The sequence below is a fragment of the Hyla sarda genome, chromosome 2 (assembly GCF_029499605.1).
Source record: "Hyla sarda isolate aHylSar1 chromosome 2, aHylSar1.hap1, whole genome shotgun sequence".
NCBI classification, from domain to species: Eukaryota; Metazoa; Chordata; class Amphibia; order Anura; family Hylidae; genus Hyla; species Hyla sarda.
Window position 1 is genome coordinate 494,923,087 of NC_079190.1, and position 20,594 is coordinate 494,943,680.

At 42.1% G+C, this 20,594-nt stretch overlaps 1 protein-coding gene across 1 annotated transcript in view; it reads left to right on the plus strand.

Moving 5' to 3' along the window:
- The window catches only part of BACE2 (beta-secretase 2), a 54,639-nt gene that overhangs the window by 21,952 nt on the left and 12,093 nt on the right, over positions 1-20,594 (plus strand). Inside the window, exons 2-3 of the mRNA XM_056560909.1 lie at positions 16,523-16,611; positions 19,587-19,803. Coding sequence (XP_056416884.1) covers positions 16,523-16,611; positions 19,587-19,803 — 306 coding nt within the window. The remainder of the gene's footprint in view (positions 1-16,522; positions 16,612-19,586; positions 19,804-20,594) is intronic.

Here is a 20,594-nt window from a genome sequence, read left to right on the forward strand (position 1 = left end):
CACCCATTATAACCTGCACAGTAACATCCCGACCACCGCTCACACCCACAAGGCGACCATCACACATTAAAAAAGAACACACACACAGAGAGACCTATACCACGCCACATGTCACAAATACACATTTTTTCCCCCATAGAAGTGTATGTGATTGCCATTATTGGTTAGTATACCACAGCATATGTCTATGGCGTGTTCACACTGCTCTCTCGACCCCCCCCCCCCCCCCCCCTCTCTCAACAGTATTTCACACACACATACTCTGACCCCACCCAGGCCTATTCGAACAGTATTGGATGCAAGTCTATACCACTCCATTCAAACAACTCAAAACACAATATAACTTTATAACTTCAACCTGCAAAATAATATACCATGTTATCTTTTATCACTGGAGGAGTTGTTTTCCTTTTTCAGCACTGAGAACCTCTGCATTCCATTCAGCTTCATCCACAGACAGACTCATTTCCTCCTTGCAGCTCCTTTTATAACCTCCCTGTCTGATATTTAGTGGAGATGATTAATGCTACAGTACAAGCACAGATTTGATTATAAAGAAACAAGATATGGCGTAATGACCAATTATATGCACGAAAAAAACTATATATCTCTGTCTCTGTGTGTCTGTGTCTGTGTCTGTGTGTGTGTGTCTGTGTGTGTGTGTCTGTGTGTGTGTGTCTGTGTGTGTGTGTCTGTGTGTGTGTGTCTGTGTGTGTGTGTCTGTGTGTGTGTGTCTGTGTGTGTGTGTCTGTGTGTGTGTGTGTGTGTGTGTGTGTGTGTGTCTGTGTGTGTGTCTCTGTGTGTGTGTGTCTCTGTGTGTGTGTGTCTCTGTGTGTGTGTGTCTCTGTGTGTGTGTGTCTCTGTGTGTGTGTGTCTCTGTGTGTGTGTGTCTCTGTGTGTGTGTGTCTCTGTGTGTGTGTGTCTCTGTGTGTGTGTGTCTCTGTGTGTGTGTGTCTCTGTGTGTGTGTGTCTCTGTGTGTGTGTGTCTCTGTCTGTGTGTGTCTCTGTCTGTGTGTGTGTGTGTGTCTGTGTGTGTGTCTCTGTCTCTCAAGAGAGGATGTATGAGGTTTAGCCTCCTATATGGCTTCCTAGACCTCCTCACAAATTGTGTTTTTGGCAACAACATTTCATCTAGAATAGAATGCATTGCCTTATGGAAGACAAAGAATAAATGGGGGGGAGGAGCCCTCAATCCAAAGCATCCGAATAGTTGCTGCCCTAGTGTTCAATACAGACAAGATATTTTAAATCCTGTGGCTTATTATTATGTATTATTATTATGGACCTGCAGAGACTTTCTATACTTGCCATACTTGTCTGTGCACACAGCTATGACATAATAATGTGGTCTAGTAACATGTTTTTCTTTAATTGTCGGTATATACCAGAACGTTTCACTAGAGCAGACCTAAAATGGCCGATGTCAGATTCAAAAACTTTTTAAATGTTGTACATCTTGGCAAAACATTTAACCTTTCTTATATACTTCATACAAAAATGTGATCTCCTTTTTATAGAAATCATGGCTTAAAAAAAAAAGAGACCACTAGGGGTCCCCATACCAGCCAGAACATAATCCTGTCCGGCTGCAGCATAAAGCACAGACTGTGACCAAGCCCAGGAAGTGAGGGCGGGGCTAGCACTTCTCTGTGCTCACTCCTGTCCTATCAGACTGCAGCATGAAAATAGAAAGGAGGGGGTTAGAGAGTAGCCTTCAGTGATTGGATGAAGAGGCACAGCAGCCTCAGGAAGGAAGTGAATGTATGGTGAGTGATGACGGGCTCAGTGCTTGCTTCTAACACGCCCATTCCTGAGCAGTGGATGCCAGAATGAGTAAGCAGTGGAACAGGGGATTTGTGTGCCATATACAGAAGTTATACACAGACATGTAAAGAATCTGCATGACCTAGTGAGTAACATTATAGAAGCACTATTTTTTTTCTGTGATGTGATGGGTGCGCTTGAAGAGCTGTCGTTCACTAATGGTGGTGCCTTGACTTTCGACCACACTTCCTTGTGTGGATACTAGGCCTGTACTCTACATTGTCTCCATAGACTGTGCTGACGCTACAGAGGCACAATCCAGTGAATATGGGGGTGGGCAGAGGAATGTATCGTCACATACCAGTATCTGCCAGTTCTCTCCAGTCTACAGCTCTGGGTTGAGGGATTGAATAGGGACGCCTGGTTATGGTGATTTATGAGAAAACACAAAACTCTACTCCGCTCTAAGACAATAGAACACTATACAAATTATACAACCACATAATACACACAGTGGCGCTTGTCTCGTCCTCCCCTCCCAGCTTTTCCTTGACTGGCATACAAGGAGTGTCCGGCATAGAAAGGTGAGCCATGAGGCACGTCGGCATGTGACACTTGAGCAGCTTGGCCCCGCCTCCTTGACACTATTTGATCTAGGAAAGGTACAATTGAGTCTGCAGCTGAAAATTACAGCTGAAAGATTCCTTTTAACATCATTGCTTGCAGTCAGTGAATGGAACTATTTTTTTTTATTTGTTTTGGTTCACATCTAGACCACAATTTTTGTGTTTTTCTTCTTTTTTTAAATTTTTTTTTTTTTTTCAACTGTTAGAAATCTATGAGATATTTTGAAGGTATGTTTATAGATATTGTATAGTATGTAATGTCACCATGAAGCTCTGGCCAAAGGGAATTTTTCTGGTGAGAGGGATCACCTTAAGGCAGTGTTCTCCAACCTTCAACTGTCAGGGCATGCTGGGAGTTGTAGTTTTGCAGCAGCTGGAGTCATTTTGTTTGGAGAACTCTGCCTTCAGTAAACCTAGTAATGGATTGTCTATATAATTTGAGACCATGGTTTAATCCACTGAATCAGATGCTTTCACATTAATGAATTTCAAAATCCATCAAGATGTATGATGACCCATAAATCTACAATATCAAGTATTGGGTCTATGGGATCAGGATATATAGTAGTTATATACCTCCCCTCCAGCTCTATCTGTATACTGCTGCTATCTCTATGGGATCAGGATATATATATAGTAGTTATACACCTCCCCTACACCTTTACTATATATCCTGCTCCCATAGATAGCAGCAGTATACAGATAATTGTACACCTCCCCTCCAGCTCTACCTCTATACTGCTGCTGCTATGTCGAAGAGATCAGGATATATAGTAGTTATATACTTCCCCTCCAGCTCTATCTGTATACTGCTGCTATCTCTATGGGGTCAGGATATATATAGTAGTTATACTCCTCCCCTACACCTTTACTATATATCCTGCTCCCATAGATAGCAGCAGTATACAGATAGTTATACACCTCCCCTCCAGCTCTACCTCTATACTGCTGCTGCTATGTCTAAGAGATCAAAACATATATATATAATTTATTGTAGTTATATACCTCCCCTCCAGCTCTATCTGTATACTGCTGCTATCTCTATGGGACCAGGATATATATAGTAGTTATATACCTCCCCTACACCTTTTACTATATATCCTGCTCCCATAGATAGCAGCAGTATACAGATAATTGTACACTTCCCCTCCAGGTCTACCTCTATACTGCTGCTGCTATGTCGAAGAGATCAGGATATATAGTAGCTATATACCTCCCCTCCAGCTCTCTGTATACTGCTGCTATCTCTATTGGATTAGGATTTATAGTGGTTATACACTTCTCCTCCAGCTCTATCTGAATACTGCTGCTTTATTTATGGAATTAGGATACATAGTAGAAGAAAGGGTTTGTCCAGCGCAAGGCTTGCGGATAAAAGCTTGTTCTTTATTGGAAAATTCACAGAGATCACTCGACAGAGGACAATGTCTGACGCGTTTCACACATGGTAGACTACGATTAAGCGCTTATGTGTGAAACGCGTCAGACATTGTCCTCTGTCGAGTGATCTCTGTGAATTTTCCAATAAAGGACACTCTTTTATCCGCAAGCCTTGCGCTGGACAATCCCTTTCTTCTGCATTACCTTGGGCCGAGGGCGGGATCGGCGTGTCCGTGCGCAGGTGTGGTGGATTAGATCGGTGTAGTGAGCGACATGGAAGTTTGCTATTACTAGGATACATAGTAGTTATACGCACCTCCCAGTGTGCTTCTTTAAATGGGTTATTCAGCAGTAGAAAAAAAGATAGCTGCTTTCTCCTGGAAACAGCGCCACCCTTGTTCTCAGGTTGTGTGTGGGATTGCAGCTCAGTTCTGTTAAAATGCATGGAGTAATACCATGTACAACCTGAGGATAGGTGTAGCGCTCTTTTAGAAAGCAAGCAGCTATGTTTGTGTTTGTTTTTTTTTTTATCTAAAACTGCAAAACCCATTTTCTAAAGTTTTCTCAGGTAAAATTGCAAGTTTGTCACCACATGTACATGTAACTTCTAAGTGACTGTAACCACTAGGTCAGTGGTCTTCAACCTGCGGACCTCCAGATGTTGCAAAACTACAACTCCCAGCATGCCCGGACAGCCAACGGCTGTCCGGGCATGCTGGGAGTTGTAGTTTTGCAACATCTGGAGGTCCGCAGGTTGAAGACCACTGCACTAGGTTTTCTGGGGGAGATTTATCCAAACCTGTGCAAAGGAAAAGTTGCCCATAGCAACCAATCAGATCGCTACTTTCATTTTGCAGAGGCCTTGTTAAAAATGAAAGTAGTGATCTGATTGGTTGCTATGGGCAACGCAGCAACATTTCCTCTGGACAGGTTTGGATAAATCTCCCCCTACTGTGGGAAGGAACAGTCGACCCTGTTGTGTTTGCACTTGTCTGACATTTCGGCAGGGTGTAACCTTTTTTTTTTGTTACATGAAGACAAATTCCACATTCCGGCTTCGGATCAGGATGTTCCAATATTTTTTCTGTGGAGATAAAATCCTCTGGAGGCCATTTGCCAATTTTACCGCAGACGAGAGAAAAATTCTCCCCTCCTTATTTGGCAGTGATATCGAATTATTCAAAGATGGGATACAGTTAAAAAAAAAACACACACAAAACACTCTTTCATATACCCTATTGCAGTGGTCTTCAACCTGTGGACCTCCAGCTGTTGCAAAGCTACAACTCCCAGCATGCTGTCCGGCAATGCTGGGAGTTGTAGTTTTGCAACATCTGGAGGTCTGCAGGTTGAGGACTAGAGATGAGCGAATTTACAGTAAATTCGATTCGTCACGAACTTCTCGGCTCGGCAGTTGATGACTTATCCTGCATAAAATTAGTTCAGCTTTCAGGTGCTCCGGTGGGCTGGAAAAGATGGATACATTCCTAGGAAAGAGTCTCCTAGGACCGTATCCACCTTTTCCAGCCCACCGGAGCACCTGAAAGCAAAACTAATTTATGCAGGAAAAGTCATCAACTGCCGAGCCGAGAAATTCGTGACGAATCGAATTTACTGTAAATTCACTCATCTCTACTGAGGACCACTGCCCTATTGGTTATGATAGGGTAGTGTTTCTCAACCAGTGTGCCTCCAGCTGTTGCAAAACTACAACTCCCAGCATGCCCGGAAGGCGAACCCTAACCACATAACAAGTGAGGGGGCACTACAAGTCCACTACAGCTTCCTGGGAGAACTCAAAGCCTAGGTTAACCATTATAGAACTGGAGGCCTCGTTAGACAGTGATGGGATGCTGGTACTTGTAGTACGTCTCTGAAGCCTAGGTTAACCATTTATAGAACGTGCTGTGGTGTCCCGGTACCGTATTGCATACCGTACCTTGTGTGGTGGTCCCCAAAGTCAGAGTTACTATGTTCAGGTAGGGTCCCTCAGGTGGGACAGCCCCTAGTCGCCTCGTCCTACTCTAATTATATAATGTGTATATTTAATATAAGGTATATTAGTCTACTTACCTTGTTGGCGTCGCAGGACCTTCTGTCATGTGACCATGTTAATTCCTCTATGGTATGTTGGAGGACCTTTGGAGGTCCTTGGTTCACATGATTACCCATAACTCCTTGTACAGAAGATTGACAGTTGTTATGGACCAGTGAGCTTTAGTCCAGCCCCTGCCCATATAAGGAAGCTGTAGCCAATGATCGCTCTCTTGGGTTGCTGCTGTCGTGGATGCCGGACTAGCAGGATGGATCTGCGCAACTTTCAAAGACACGCTAGGCCAGAAAACCTACCGGCCTCAGCCTAAACTAAACCGTGAGTTCTAAACTAAATCCCTGCTAAAGCTAGCGTGATTACTGGACCGAATCTAGACCCCTAAATCCAGTGGATCACCGCAACAATTATTTTCCTAAGCTCAATAGACTCGCGAGGTCCCAACCACTTGTCAAGCTCTAATAGACTCTGTTATATGGACTGTTTCTGTTCATTACTGCATAAAACCTTCATTAAAAGTTCCGACAAGTTTCTGCAAATCTCCGGTTGTGGACAATCAATTATTTCCTATCGCTTTTGTGAAGGGTGGCGGTAGGACAAGCATACAGAGAATAGCCCTCACCCTGGCGTCACAAATAGAAAGGGTTAAGAAAGCATCCTTTAGTAACCGCACAGCTACACCCCATATACCCTACTCCCCCAGGCTATCACATAGCTAGACAGTGACAGGATTCTGGGAGTTGTAGTATGTCTCTGGTGGAAGCGTAGGTCAACTGTTTTTATAGAACCAGAGGCTTCCCTAACAATGACGAGGCACTGGGAGTTGTAGTTTGCCTCGGGTCTGTGACGGAATAAGTCGTCTATCATAGTTTGGACACCGCTGGTCCAGAAGTTGCGGACCTCCTAAGTGTTGCAATGTCTAGGTAAACTACTTTCAAATTGGAGGCGTCGCTAGACAGTCACAAGATGCTTGACTTAAAGTACGCCTCTGGTCAATGAAGCCTAGCTTAAAGGGGTACTCCCGTGGAAAAATATATATTTTTTAAATCAACTGGTGCCAGAAAGTTAAACAGATTTGTAAATGACTTCTATTAAAAAAAAAAATCTTTACCCTTCCAGTACTTATTAGCAGCTGTATTCTACAGAGGAAGTTCTTTTCTATGGGGATTTTCTTCTAAACTGGGCGGTTCCCGAGACACGTGTCATCAGAGAGCACTTAGAAAGAGAAAAAAAACAACTCCACTTTAGAAGCTCATAAGTACTGAAAGGATTAAGATTTTTTTAATAGAAGTAATTTACAAATCTGTTTTAACTCTCTTGAGCCAGTTGATATATAGTGAAATCCTTTTTTTTTTTTTTTCCTGGATAACCCCTTTAAGGCATCACTACAGTGACAGGATGCTGGTACTTATAGTACGTCTCTGAGTAACGAAACCTACGTTAACCACTATAGAACCAGACACCTTGCTAGACACTGACGGTATGCCTCTGGTCGAATCCTAGGCTAGCTATCATAGAATCGGAGGCCTTGCTAAACAGTGTCGGGACACTGGGACTTGTAGTACGCCTCAGTCAATGACACCTTAGATGACAATCATAATCTGATGCATTGCTAAATAGTAATGGGATGCTGGGACTTGTAGTACACCTCTGGTGGATGATGCCTAGGTTGAGTATTATAGAACCTGACAGTGACAGGATGCTGGGACTTGTAGTACACCTCTGGTGGATGATGCCTAGGTTGAGTATTATAGAACCTGACAGTGACAGGATGCTGGGACTTGTAGTACTCCCTCCAGTTGATAAAGCCTAGGTTATCTATTACAGAACCGGATGCATCGCTACACAGTGACAGCACGCTGGGATTAGTAGTTCACCGCCTAGGTTATCCATTATCGTCCCGGAGGCATCACTAGGCAGTGACAGCACGCTGGGATTAGTAGTTCACCGCCTAGGTTATCCATTATCGTCCCGGAGGCATCACTAGGCAGTGACAGCACGCTGGGACTTGTAGTACACCACCTAGGTTATCCATTATCGTCCCGGAGGCATCACTAGGCAGTGACAGCACGCTGGGACTTGTAGTACACCACCTAGGTTATCCATTATCGTCCCGGAGGCATCACTAGGCAGTGACAGCACGCTGGGACTTGTAGTACACCACCTAGGTTATGCATTATTGTCCCTGAGGCATCACTAGGCAGTGACAGCACGCTGGGACTTGTAGTACACCACCTAGGTTATCCATTATCGTCCCGGAGGCATCACTAGGCAGTGACAGCACGCTGGGACTTGTAGTACACCACCTAGGTTATCCATTATCGTCCCGGAGGCATCACTAGGCAGTGACAGGACGCTGGGACTTGTAGTACGCTGGTTGATGACGCCTTGGTTAACTATCCTAATCAGATGCATTGCTACACAGCGACGGAACGCTGGCACTTGTAGTACGCCTCTTGCCGACGAAACCCAGGTTAACCATTCCAGAACCAGATCCATCGCTAGAAGCTGACAGGGCGCTGGGACTTCTAGTACGTCTCTGGTCGATGAAGCCTAGGAAAACTTGTATAGAGCTGGAGGGGTTTTCAGACAGTGATGGGGATGCTGGGACTTGTAGTCTGCATCTGGTCATTGGTGGTCTGTCATAGGTTCTGGCTCAGTGGGCTTCTAAGATGTTGCAGAACTACAACTCCCAGTATGCCCGGACAGCCGAAGGCTGTCCGGGCATGCTGGGAATTGTAGTTTTGCAACATCTGGAGGGACACCGTTTGGAGACCACTGCCCTACAATTTAGCCTCTGTAGTAGAAATAGAGAAATTGCCCATAGCAACCAGTCTAGAATCCGGTTGCTATGGACACAGACAACAACATAGAGGCCTATATAAAAAAAAAAAAAAAAAAAAAAGCAGGCATGCCCCAAACCGGAAAACCCCCTGTAAAGTGCGGGGGATTCCTCCGTCAGCCTGCGGCGTCTTTCTCTCTCTCTGGTGGAGACGTGATGAACAACGCCGCACGGCGCCAGCTCCTCTCAGGGAAACATATGTTTAAGCAGATGAGATGCTTTTTTGCTAGTTATAAAGTGCCAAGCGAACATGATTAACAAAAATGAGCGCCAATAATAACATGTAGTAATGGCACGCGAAACCCAGCCGAGTCCGGCCAGGAAGCGATTTTTAGTGCGCGACGCTCGCGAGGAGTTTCTGCAGCAGATGGGCTTGTAATGTAATTAGGAATCTTTGGTGGTAAATGAGGCATTATAGAAATTGGCTGCTAATTTTCACATCTATTAACCCGCTGAAGAATAGAAAGAGCCGCAAGTGCCTTATTTTAAGGAGATTTTTTTTAATTTTTTTTTTTTTTTTTATGTTGTTTTTTTCTTGTTGAGCTATAATGAAATATTGAATTTTTATTGATTTAATTATTATTATTATTTATTATTATTATAATTTTTTTATTTGGGAATGGATGCAAATGACCAAAAGCGGTCAGGCGGTGTTGGCGGTATAAGAGGACGCAGAGATCAGATGGGGGGGGGGGGGTAAAACTACAGCTTGGGATGATCACCCAGCTTTTCTAGCATCCTGAAAGGCAAACCTGCCTAGGTTTTTTTTTTTTTTTTTTTAAGGATTTGTTCGCACTACTTGACGGGACAAATTATGCAGCGTGCTTTCTGGTAAAATGGCGGACGGCGCGATGGAACCTGATAGTTAGTGGGGGTCAGTCAGCTGCCTTTTGGTGTCCGTCGTTTTGACAGGTTTGAACAAAGCCTTATGCGACTACAGGGGATTGGGTATAAATCACTAGTCTGGTAAAGTAGGGTGCCATGCCCTATAGAACATCGATTTTGGAGGTCACGATTAGTGCTTTTCACTCAAGCATTCTACAGCGGCGCCATTTGTTTTATTCCAGCACGGCCTGCATCCATGTGTTTCATTACTGTAACTGGGTCATGTGATCACCAGTCTCACTCACAGGAAGTTACATGGTAGTTCACAGGATAACATTGTTGCTTGTAAAATCTGTACATTGCTGCTATCTTTATAGGATCAGATTATATATTAGTTATATACATCCGCTCCTAGCTCTACCTGTATACTGCTGCTCTCTCTATGGGGTCAGGATATATACTAGTTATACACCTCCCCATCAGCTCTGTCTGTATACTGCAGCTCTCTCAATGGGAATAGGGTATATACCTTCCAGCTATAGCTGTATACTGCTGCTATCTCTATGGGATCAGAATATATAGTAGTTATACACCTCCCCTCCAGCTCGATCTGTATACTGCTGCTATCTCAATGGGATCAGAATATATAGTGGTTATACATCTCCCCTCCAGCTCTCTGTATACTGCTGCTATCTCTATGGGATCAGGATGTAGAGTAATTATACACAGCTCCTGAGGCTGTGTTATACACTTAAAATTTTTTTTTGCTGCATTTCTTTTGGTTTTGCGGTGGTTTTCTCAAAATCTCCCCCCAAAAATAAGTTATTTTACCACAATTGGGCAAATCGCTGTCCCGCTACGTGAGCAAAGTTTGAAGATGTGCTTTTGAGGTAAACAAAATAAAAAATGTTGCACGGGATAGCAAAAGGTCGCAATTGCGCGCGCACACACTCAGATGCAACTCTTGGGGTGCGTTCACACTGCGGAATCTCCGCTCGCTGAATTCCGCGAGCGGAGATTCCGCCTGATGGACGCCGCCGAGGATACTTCGGCGCTAGGGCCGCGGGGCACTGAGCAGTCTCCATTGACGGCTATGCAGTGCTCGCCGAATCCGCGCAAAGAATGAACATGTTCTTTCTTTGCGCTGAACAATTTCAGCGGCGGAATTGTCTGCCATGGAAATTCCGCACTGTGAACGGGTCTCGCGGAAGACTCATTCACACTAATGTTAAGTTCACACCGCGGAGTTCCGCTCGTGGAATTCTATGAGGGGTACTCCGCCCCCAGACATCTTATCCCCTATCCAAAGCATAGGGGATAAGATGTCAGATCGCCGCGGTCCCGCTGCTGGGGACCCCGGGGATCGCTGCTGCGGCACCCCGCTATCATTACTGCGCAGAGCGAGATCGCTCTGCACGTAATGACAGGCGATACAGGGGCCGGAGCATCGTTGCGTCACGGCTCCGCCCCTCGTGACATCACGGCCCGTCCCCTTTATGCAAGTCTATGGCAGGGGGCGTGACGACCGCCACGCCCCCTTCCCATAGACTTTTATTGACGGGGGCGGGCCGTGACGTCATGAGGGGCGGAGCCGTGACATAACGATGCTCCGTCCCCCATATCGCCCGTCATTACGCACAGAGCGATCTCGCTCTGCGCAGTAATGATAGCGGGGTGCCGCAGCAGCGATCCCCGGGGCTCCCCAGCAGCGGGACCACAGCGATCTGACATCTTATCCCCTATGCTTTGGATAGGGGATAAGATGTCTAGGGGCGGAGTACCCCTTTAAGCAAAAATAAAATACTACGTAGCTTGATAAATCTCCTTCTGTGTCATTTATAGAAATCGCAGTAGAAACTTCCAAAATACATTAAAAAAATTATAAACTATGCAGTGGAAATTCAGCATGTGAACACAGCCTAAAGACTTTGGGGGAGATTTATCAAAACCCGTCTAGAGGAAAAGTTGCTGAGTTGCCCATAGCAACCAATCAGATCGCATTTTTCTGAGGCCTATTCAGAAATGAACTTTTGCCTAAACAGGTTTTGATAAATCTCCCCCCTTTATTCATAAAACACCTCAATAGTGATGATAGGTCAAAACTAGAGATGAGCGAAGTTACAGTACTTCGATTTTGCACGAACCTCGCGGCTCGGCGGTGGCAACCTCTGAGCCGCGAGGTTTGTGCAGAATCGAAGTATTATAACTTCGCTCATTTCTAGTCAAAACCCTTTCGCCTTATGACAAGATTAGTCTAAAAAACGCACTTTGAATAAGAAAATGTAACCAAACTGCACGAAGTGTGAACTGACCTCCAACCCCCTTTTCAGTTTAACCAGTGAATTCTAACTCCAAGTGCCTAATGAGATGACCAGATGCAGTGATCAAATACCACACCCTTTCTTTGCAAAGCCAAGAGGATTCATAGGAAATGTAGGCAGCATTACAGAATCGTATGAGTGATGGATTCTCATTCAACATCCAGTTTGCAAGTTGCAAAACTTTTTCTTTATCCAACAACAAAGTTTTGTTTACATACAGAATCGCCCTTGTTTAAATAACATACTTAGACTGTAGAATTGCAGTTTATTTGGGGGATGCGTAGGACGCGCTGCACTGTGTATGACATGGTTCACTGTTATGGTGTTGTGTCCATTTGATTTATTCAGTGCATTCCTATGGCATACCATGGCATGTTGTTGCCTGTGCCAGTATGGCACAAATAGCTGATGGGCTCTAGCCTAAGAATGTGAATATTACAGAGTAATGAAAGGCTTCTCACTATGTATTTGAGTTCTTGATGGCTGCAGCACAGCTTCTTATGGTCTGATATTATAAAGGTGTACAAGAATATAACTACTATAATACTGCTCCTATATACAAGAATATAACTAGTATAATACTGCTCCTATATACAAGAATATAACCACTATAATACTGCTCCTATATACAAGAATATAACTACTATAATAATGCTCCTATATACAAAAATATAACTACTATAATACTGCCCCCTATATACAAGAATATAACTACTATAATACTGCTCCTATATACAAGAATATAACTAGTATAATACTGCTCCTATATACAAGAATATAACTAGTATAATACTGCTCCTATATACAAGAATGTAACTACTATAATACTACCTCCTATATACAAGAATATAACTACTATAATACAGCTCCTATATACAAGAATATAACTACTATAATACTACCTCCTATATACAAGAATATAACTACTATAATACAGCTCCTATATACAAGAATATAACTACTATAATACTACCTCCTATATACAAGAATATAACTACTATAATACTGCTCATATATACAAGAATATAACTACTATAATGCTGCTCCTATATACAAGAATATAACTACTATAATACTACCTCCTATATACAAGAATATAACTACTATAATACTGCTCCTATATACAAGAATATAACTACTATAATACTGCTCCTATATACAAGAATATAACTACTATAATACTGCCCCTATATACAAGAATATAACTACTATAATACTGCTCCTATATACAAGAATATAACTACTATAATACTGCTCCTATGTACAAGAATATAACTACTATAATACTGCTCCTATATACAAGAATATAACTACTATAATACTGCTCCTATATACAAGAATATAACTACTATAATACTCCTCCTATACACAAGAATATAACTACTATAATACTGCTCCTATATACAAGAATGTAACTACTATGATACTGCTCCTATGTACAAGAATATAACTACTATAATACTGCCTCCTATATACAAGAATATAACTACTATAATACTGCCTCCTATATACAAGAATATAACTACTATAATACTGCCTCCTATATACAAGAATATAACTACTATAATACTGCTTCTATATACATGAATATAACTACTATAATACTGCTCCCTATATACAAGAATATAACTACTATAATACTGCTCCTATATACAAGAATATAACTACTATAATACTGCTCCTATATACAAGAATATAACTACTATAATACTGCCTCCTATATACAAGAATATAACTACTATAATACTGCTTCTATATACATGAATATAACTACTATAATACTGCCTCCTATATACAAGGATATAACTACTATAATACTGCCTCCTATATACATGAATATAACTACTATAATACTGCTCCCTATATACAAGAATATAACTACTATAATACTGCTCCTATATACAAGAATATAACTACTATAATACTGCTCCTATATACAAGAATATAACTACTATAATACTCCTCCTATACACAAGAATATAACTACTATAATACTGCTCCTATATACAAGAATGTAACTACTATGATACTGCTCCTATGTACAAGAATATAACTACTATAATACTGCCTCCTATATACAAGAATATAACTACTATAATACTGCCTCCTATATACAAGAATATAACTACTATAATACTGCCTCCTATATACAAGAATATAACTACTATAATACTGCTTCTATATACATGAATATAACTACTATAATACTGCTCCCTATATACAAGAATATAACTACTATAATACTGCTCCTATATACAAGAATATAACTACTATAATACTGCTCCTATATACAAGAATATAACTACTATAATACTGCTCCTATATACAAGAATATAATACTATAATACTGCTCCTATATACAAGAATATAACTACTATAATACTGCTCCTATATACAAGAATATAACTACTATAATACTGCTCCTATATATAAGAATATTTATGGGTTCCTTTTATACCGCCTCCTATGGGTCTCCCTATAGATGTAAGTGTTCTCCGCACTGCAGATCACATGATATAAAGCCGTGCTCCTGGGGGCCGGGGCTTCTCTGGTCATCTGCCAGCAGTCACATTGAAGAACACCCACAGTCAGCCTCTCCCCATCGTGATTTGGCTGATAACAGGGAACACTACACCTTATTCCTCCACACAGTGACACCTGTATGGAGACATATATATATATATTAAATATATATATATATATATATATATTAAATATATATATATATAAAATATATATATTAAATATATATATATATATATATATATATATATATATATATTAAATATATATATATATTAAATATATATATATATTAAATATATATATATATATATATATATATATATATATATATATATATATATAATATATATATAAAAATATATAATATATTAGGGGTCGTGTCCCTTTAATTCAGTTGCCCAGTTATGTTAGAGCAGATACATGTGGGTTGGGGTCTTGATACAATGTAACAATGCTTCTGTTGGTTGGGGTGGCAGAGCCTTGGGTGCTCAGTGCTGTGCTGCGGAGGAGGGCGCCGCTGCTTGTTACATTCCTCAGCGACACACAAGACCTTGGCACATTTCTCATTCACATGTGATGGCGCCCCCTATATGCCTCCATTAACATATTCCTCGCTTACTCAGCACTGTAGTAATGGCACCACTGACAGCGCTGGCATCTATCATGCCCCTGGCTCCCTGACAACTTCCCAATCTCTTTTGCAAGAATTTTTAACCCATTAAAAAGTAGTGTTTCCCAACCGTTGTGCCTCCAGTTGTTGTGAAACTACAACTGCCAGCATGCCCTGATACAGCCTGTGGCTCCGCAGCTGACCCAAAGGAAAACTACAACTCCCAGCATGTTGGACTATATAGTAGTATACAGTATAGGTCAATGTTTTCCAACCAGGGGTGCCTCCAGCTGTTGCAAAACTACAACTCCCAGCATGTTGGACTATATAGTAGTATACAGTATAGGTCAATGTTTTCCAACCAGGGGTGCCTCCAGCTGTTGCAAAACTACAACTCCCAGCATGCCCGGACAGCCGTTGGCTGTCCGGGCATGCTGGGAGTTGTAGTTTTGCAACAGCTGGGGGCACACTGGTTGGGAACCACTGCTTTAATGTGCTTTCTGTGTGATCTGATACATGGTAACAAACTATTAGTGCATAGATCTATGAGGATTGTATTGCCTGGATACAATTTGTAAATATAAATAAATAAAAGAGAAAAAATAATAATTGTGTATATAATATATATATATATATAGATTTGTGGATAGATTTTTTGGGGATTGATTGAGAGAGTGATTTGATTGAGAGATATTGATTGATTTGAGAGTGTGAGTTGGTAGAGAGAGTGTGAGTTGGTAGAGAGAGTGTGAGTTGGTAGAGAGAGTGTGAGTTGGTAGGGAGAGTGTGAGTTGGTAGGGAGAGTGTGAGTTGGTAGGGAGAGTGTGAGTTGGTAGGGAGAGTGTGAGTTGGTAGGGAGAGTGTGAGTTGGTAGGGAGAGTGTGAGTTGGTAGGGAGAGTGTGAGTTGGTAGAGTGAGTGTGAGTGTGAGTGTGAGTTGGTAGAGTGAGTGTGTTGGTAGAGAGAGAATAAAATAAAGTATACAGACACACATATATGTATCGCACATGCATACGGTACCTATAAATATATTTTAATTTCGGAGACTGGATTCACATGGTCTGTGATTTGTAGCCAACCCCGATGGCAATGCCATATGCAACAGGAGTAGTAAAGAAAACAGCGCCACACCTGTCCTCCAGGTTGTGTGTAGTATTAAAACTTGGCTCCTTTGACTTCAATGGAACTGAGCTGTAATACCACACACAACCTGAGGACAGGTGTGGCACTTTTTCTGAAAGAAATCGGCTTATTTTTTATTTTTTTTATTTTTAATCCTGGACCCCTTTTTTAATGCATTGTACCAATATCCCATCCAGTGCCCTTCAGTATGATTGCAACAAAAGACAATTCTGTGTGTTCAATGTTTTTTGGTATGGCACAGGGAGGACTGACACATAAGACTGAATGCTAGAGGGCGCTAATGAGTGAAATGGAACACTACAGAATTATGTTGATAGGTAAAAGGATCAACCAAATATCGTCTGATACTTTTCCCTTTATCTGTTAGTTATTTATTTTTAATTAAGAGGAAATGTCTTAACGCTCATTGTCATTTTTTTACTTTTTTATTTTACAGTTAAACATATTGGTGGACACGGGTAGCAGTAATTTTGCAGTCGCTGGGACACCAAATCCTTATATTGACAAGTATTTTAATTCAGACGGGTGAGTACATGAAATGTTCTGATATCGCAGCGTCTCTGCTCTTATCTGCGCATTGGCGCTATGAGGAGGCGCACTGTAGGGTCCATCGTCGGCCGATCCGCAGTGTAAAATGTGATGCTGATCCATCCTTGGGAACATACCCTAAAAACATTAAAAAGGTTGAGAATTTTAACAGCTAAGTGTCTTATAAATACATAAGGAACAATATATTAAGTTTAGTTTGGTGACAGGTACTCTTCAAACAAAACAAAAAAAATGTTTGCCCCACCCATTCATATAAGACACACCCACTTCTACAGTCTACCAAGTGTATCCATCATGAAAGGGGGAAAATAATGCTCCAGGCTTACATTTTTATCTAGTGCTGATCCTATACATTGTGCTTAAATCCAGATTTTTCATCCTTTTTATGGCTCCTAATTACCTTGTTTGTCGCTCACACGTCATGCAGTTCACTGAGGAGGAGGGGGTGGGGCTTTCCCTTGCTTGCCCTCATATGTTGTGGGAAATTTCACCCTCACTTCTCAGAGCTGACAGCTGGCTGTTGTGTGCACAGAGGCTAATAATAATTATGACAGGGGGGGGGGACACTGACTATTGTGATACATGGGGGATGACACTGACTATTGTGATACATGGGGGGAGGACACTGACTATAGTGAGAAACGAGGGAAGGGGCACGGACAATTGCGACACACGAGGGGGGCACTGACGATTGCGACGTGCACAGGGTAGGGGGCGGTTGTAATGACACTGACTATTGCGACACGGGAGAGATGTGGGGGACAGTAATGGCGGTACAATACGTTCGGCATCCTGGCCCTTAACTGACCCCACCTGTCTTAGCTCTTACAGCAGCCATATTGGGTGTCGGCCATTTTTCCAAGAACAGATGTAAGGTAATGGCTGAACTGGACATAAGCTTTAGAATTTTTGGGGAAATCCTCATCAGTAAGGAGCCTATGGGGAGCCCCTATAGAGCATTTCTGGCCATGTAGGGCCGGACGTGTTGCTGTGGACACGTACAGGGTGGGAGTCAGTGCTTTGTGTGAAGGTGATAAGATCGGAGGATTCTATATTAAGCCGAGGGATCTGTCTCTGCTCAGGTTTACGTATCCCTAATCCCTCGCACTGTGAGACAAAAGCTCTGCGGACACCATTACACACCAGGAAGGTCAGTGATTGTGTGTATCTACATCTGCGCCGGATACTGACAGGTGACTGCGGCCGCCCTGCACACCGGTCACCATAATCCTCCAGCCTACTGCGTAAGTCAGGGTTTGCCTCAATCAAGGGGCCTCCAGCTGTTGCAAACCACAACTCCCAGCATGGAAGGCACACTGGTTGGGGAAACACTGTCGTAAGTGCTAGTGAGCCACTTGTGAGCACTGTGCATCCTGAGCTTCCTGATTCATGAAGAGGAAGGGCAGTACTCCAGTGGGCCTTCCCCCCCCCCCTACAGAGATGAAGCTGAAGAATGAACAATGTTGATAAACTGGGAAAAACTAAGGCGGTAAACTGGACTAAACTAAAAAAAAAAATTTTCCACAGCTGTTTAACCCCTTAACTTCGGCCCTTAGACATCTTATCCCCTATCCAAAGGATAGGCGATAAAATGTCTGATCGCAAGGGGTATTCTTGCCCTAAGACATCTTATCCCCTATCCATTCCCGAAGTATTGTTGTCTTTTGGTGTTTTTATTTTTACTTTTTTTTCGGTTTAAACTTTACATGAAGGTGGAAGGTAACCTCTGCGAATCGATAACCTGGAATCTCACAATACAGGTTGCACCGGTTGCTGCCATCACATGACTATAATGGCCTCATGGGTCCAGTTGCACAACTTGGTTATGTGAATGGTGGTAAACAGGATATTTAGGAATAGAATAGAAAATCAACTTTACAAAAATAAAAAATAAATGTGTGTGTGTAATGTATATGTATGTATATATAATATAATTTCGATCTATTAATAAAATATAAATAAATATGTCTACGTTATTTCAATTTTTTTTATAAAAATGTACATTTTCAATAATACTAATATATATATATATATATATATATATATATATATATATATATATATATATATATACTCTATTAATAATAAAAATATACAATTCTACATTATTTCTATTTTAAAGGGTTACTCCACCCCTAGACATCTTATCCCCTATCCAAAGGATAGGGGATAAGATGTCAGATCGCTGGAGTCCCCCGGGATCTACCATGCAGCACCCACCTTTAGCGGCTTCCGGAACAGCTGGAGGTCCTCAGGCTGAGTCCATCTCGACCACGAGGACGGAGCATAGTGACGTCACGGCTCCGCCCCCGTTTGACGTCGTGCTCCGCCTCCTCAATTCAAGCCTATTGGAGGGGCGTGACAGCTGTCTCTCTCCCTCCCATAGGCTTGCATTAAGGGGGCGAAGCGTGACGTCACACGGGGGCGGAGCCGTGACATCACTATTTTCCGCCCCCGTGATCGCCAGTAATCAGACCCGGAGGGAACACTCTTCGGGGACTGATTCTAACTGGGTGCGGTGTGGAAGAACACGGGGGTCCCCAGCGGCGGGACCCCCGCGATCTGACATCTTATCACCTATCCTTTGGATAGGGGATAAGATGTCTAAGCGCCGGAGTACCCCTTTAATAAAAAAATATACATTTTTATTATTAAATAATTGTAAAATATATATATATATATATCTATTAATAAAAATAAATATAATATTTTGACATTATTTTTATTTTATTGATAAAAAATATAAATTTTATTTATAATAAAAATAATAGAACTGATGTTGTTGTTGTTGTCGCTTTTGCTGTTGTCGCTTTTGCTGTTGTTTCTTTTTGTATTTCTACTTGTATTAATAAACATAGTAATAAAAATTATCATAAAATAAAAATGTACATTTTTTTTAAATTTTTTTTTTTTTTTTTTATTAAATTCCCTCTCCCTTTCAATTTTTGTAGGTCCTCTACGTACCAGACTCTCGGACTTGACGTCTCGGTCCGGTACACTCAAGGAAGTTGGAGTGGAGTCTTGGGAAAAGATGTCATTACCGTCCCTAAAGGGATCAATGATTCCTTTGTGGTGAACATTGCCTCCATCATTGAGTCGGAGAACTTCTTTATGCCCCAGATCAACTGGCAGGGCATCCTGGGACTGGCCTATAGGAGTCTGGCCAAGGTAAGTCATTGTGGGCAGGCCCCCCAGAACAGGAGAACTTTTTAATGTGGGGTGGGGGTCCCTATTAAAGGATAGCCATGCTTTCTCAAAGCAGAATGGCTGATAACAGGGAGCAATAGCTTGAAATCACCTTTTCTCGTTCCAGTATTTCCCAACCAGGGTGCCTCCAGCTGTTGCAGAACTACAACTCCCAGCATGCCCGGACAGCCTTTGGCTGTCCGGGCATGCTGGGAGTTGTAGTTTTGCAACAGCTGGAGGCACACTAGTTTGTGATCACTGCCTTACTCAGTAACAATGATCCTTTCACGGACTGCCCTCTAGTGGATAAATACACGATGTGCAATATAAACATGTGTCTGTGTCGTTTATCAGTTTCCATAAATCCCTTGCACGCTGATACATTTTGTCACCCAGCTTTTCCCCCGACACAGCTGTAATTAAGTATGGCTGCTAATATATCTCTGGCTAACCCAGCTTTTCCAAACTCCTGAACGGCATATAAACCTGGTTGTGCCACAGTACGAGACTGGTGTTGTCGGAGCCTGGAAAAGTTGGGTGACATTCAGTAAAAGCGCCCATCACAAATTCTTCATCAGCTTTCTTAGACTCTGCATGCCAGCTCTTATATACAGTACAATCTCCCAATAGGGGACACTCACTGGGAATTTAAAAAAAAAGTGTCCGCTATTAAGATGTCCCCTATTGGGGGCTCAAAATTCTTCCTAAATGATGGAATACTATCCTGTACTCACTCCAGAGCGTAGTTATCTATATAAAACGCAATAAAAAGC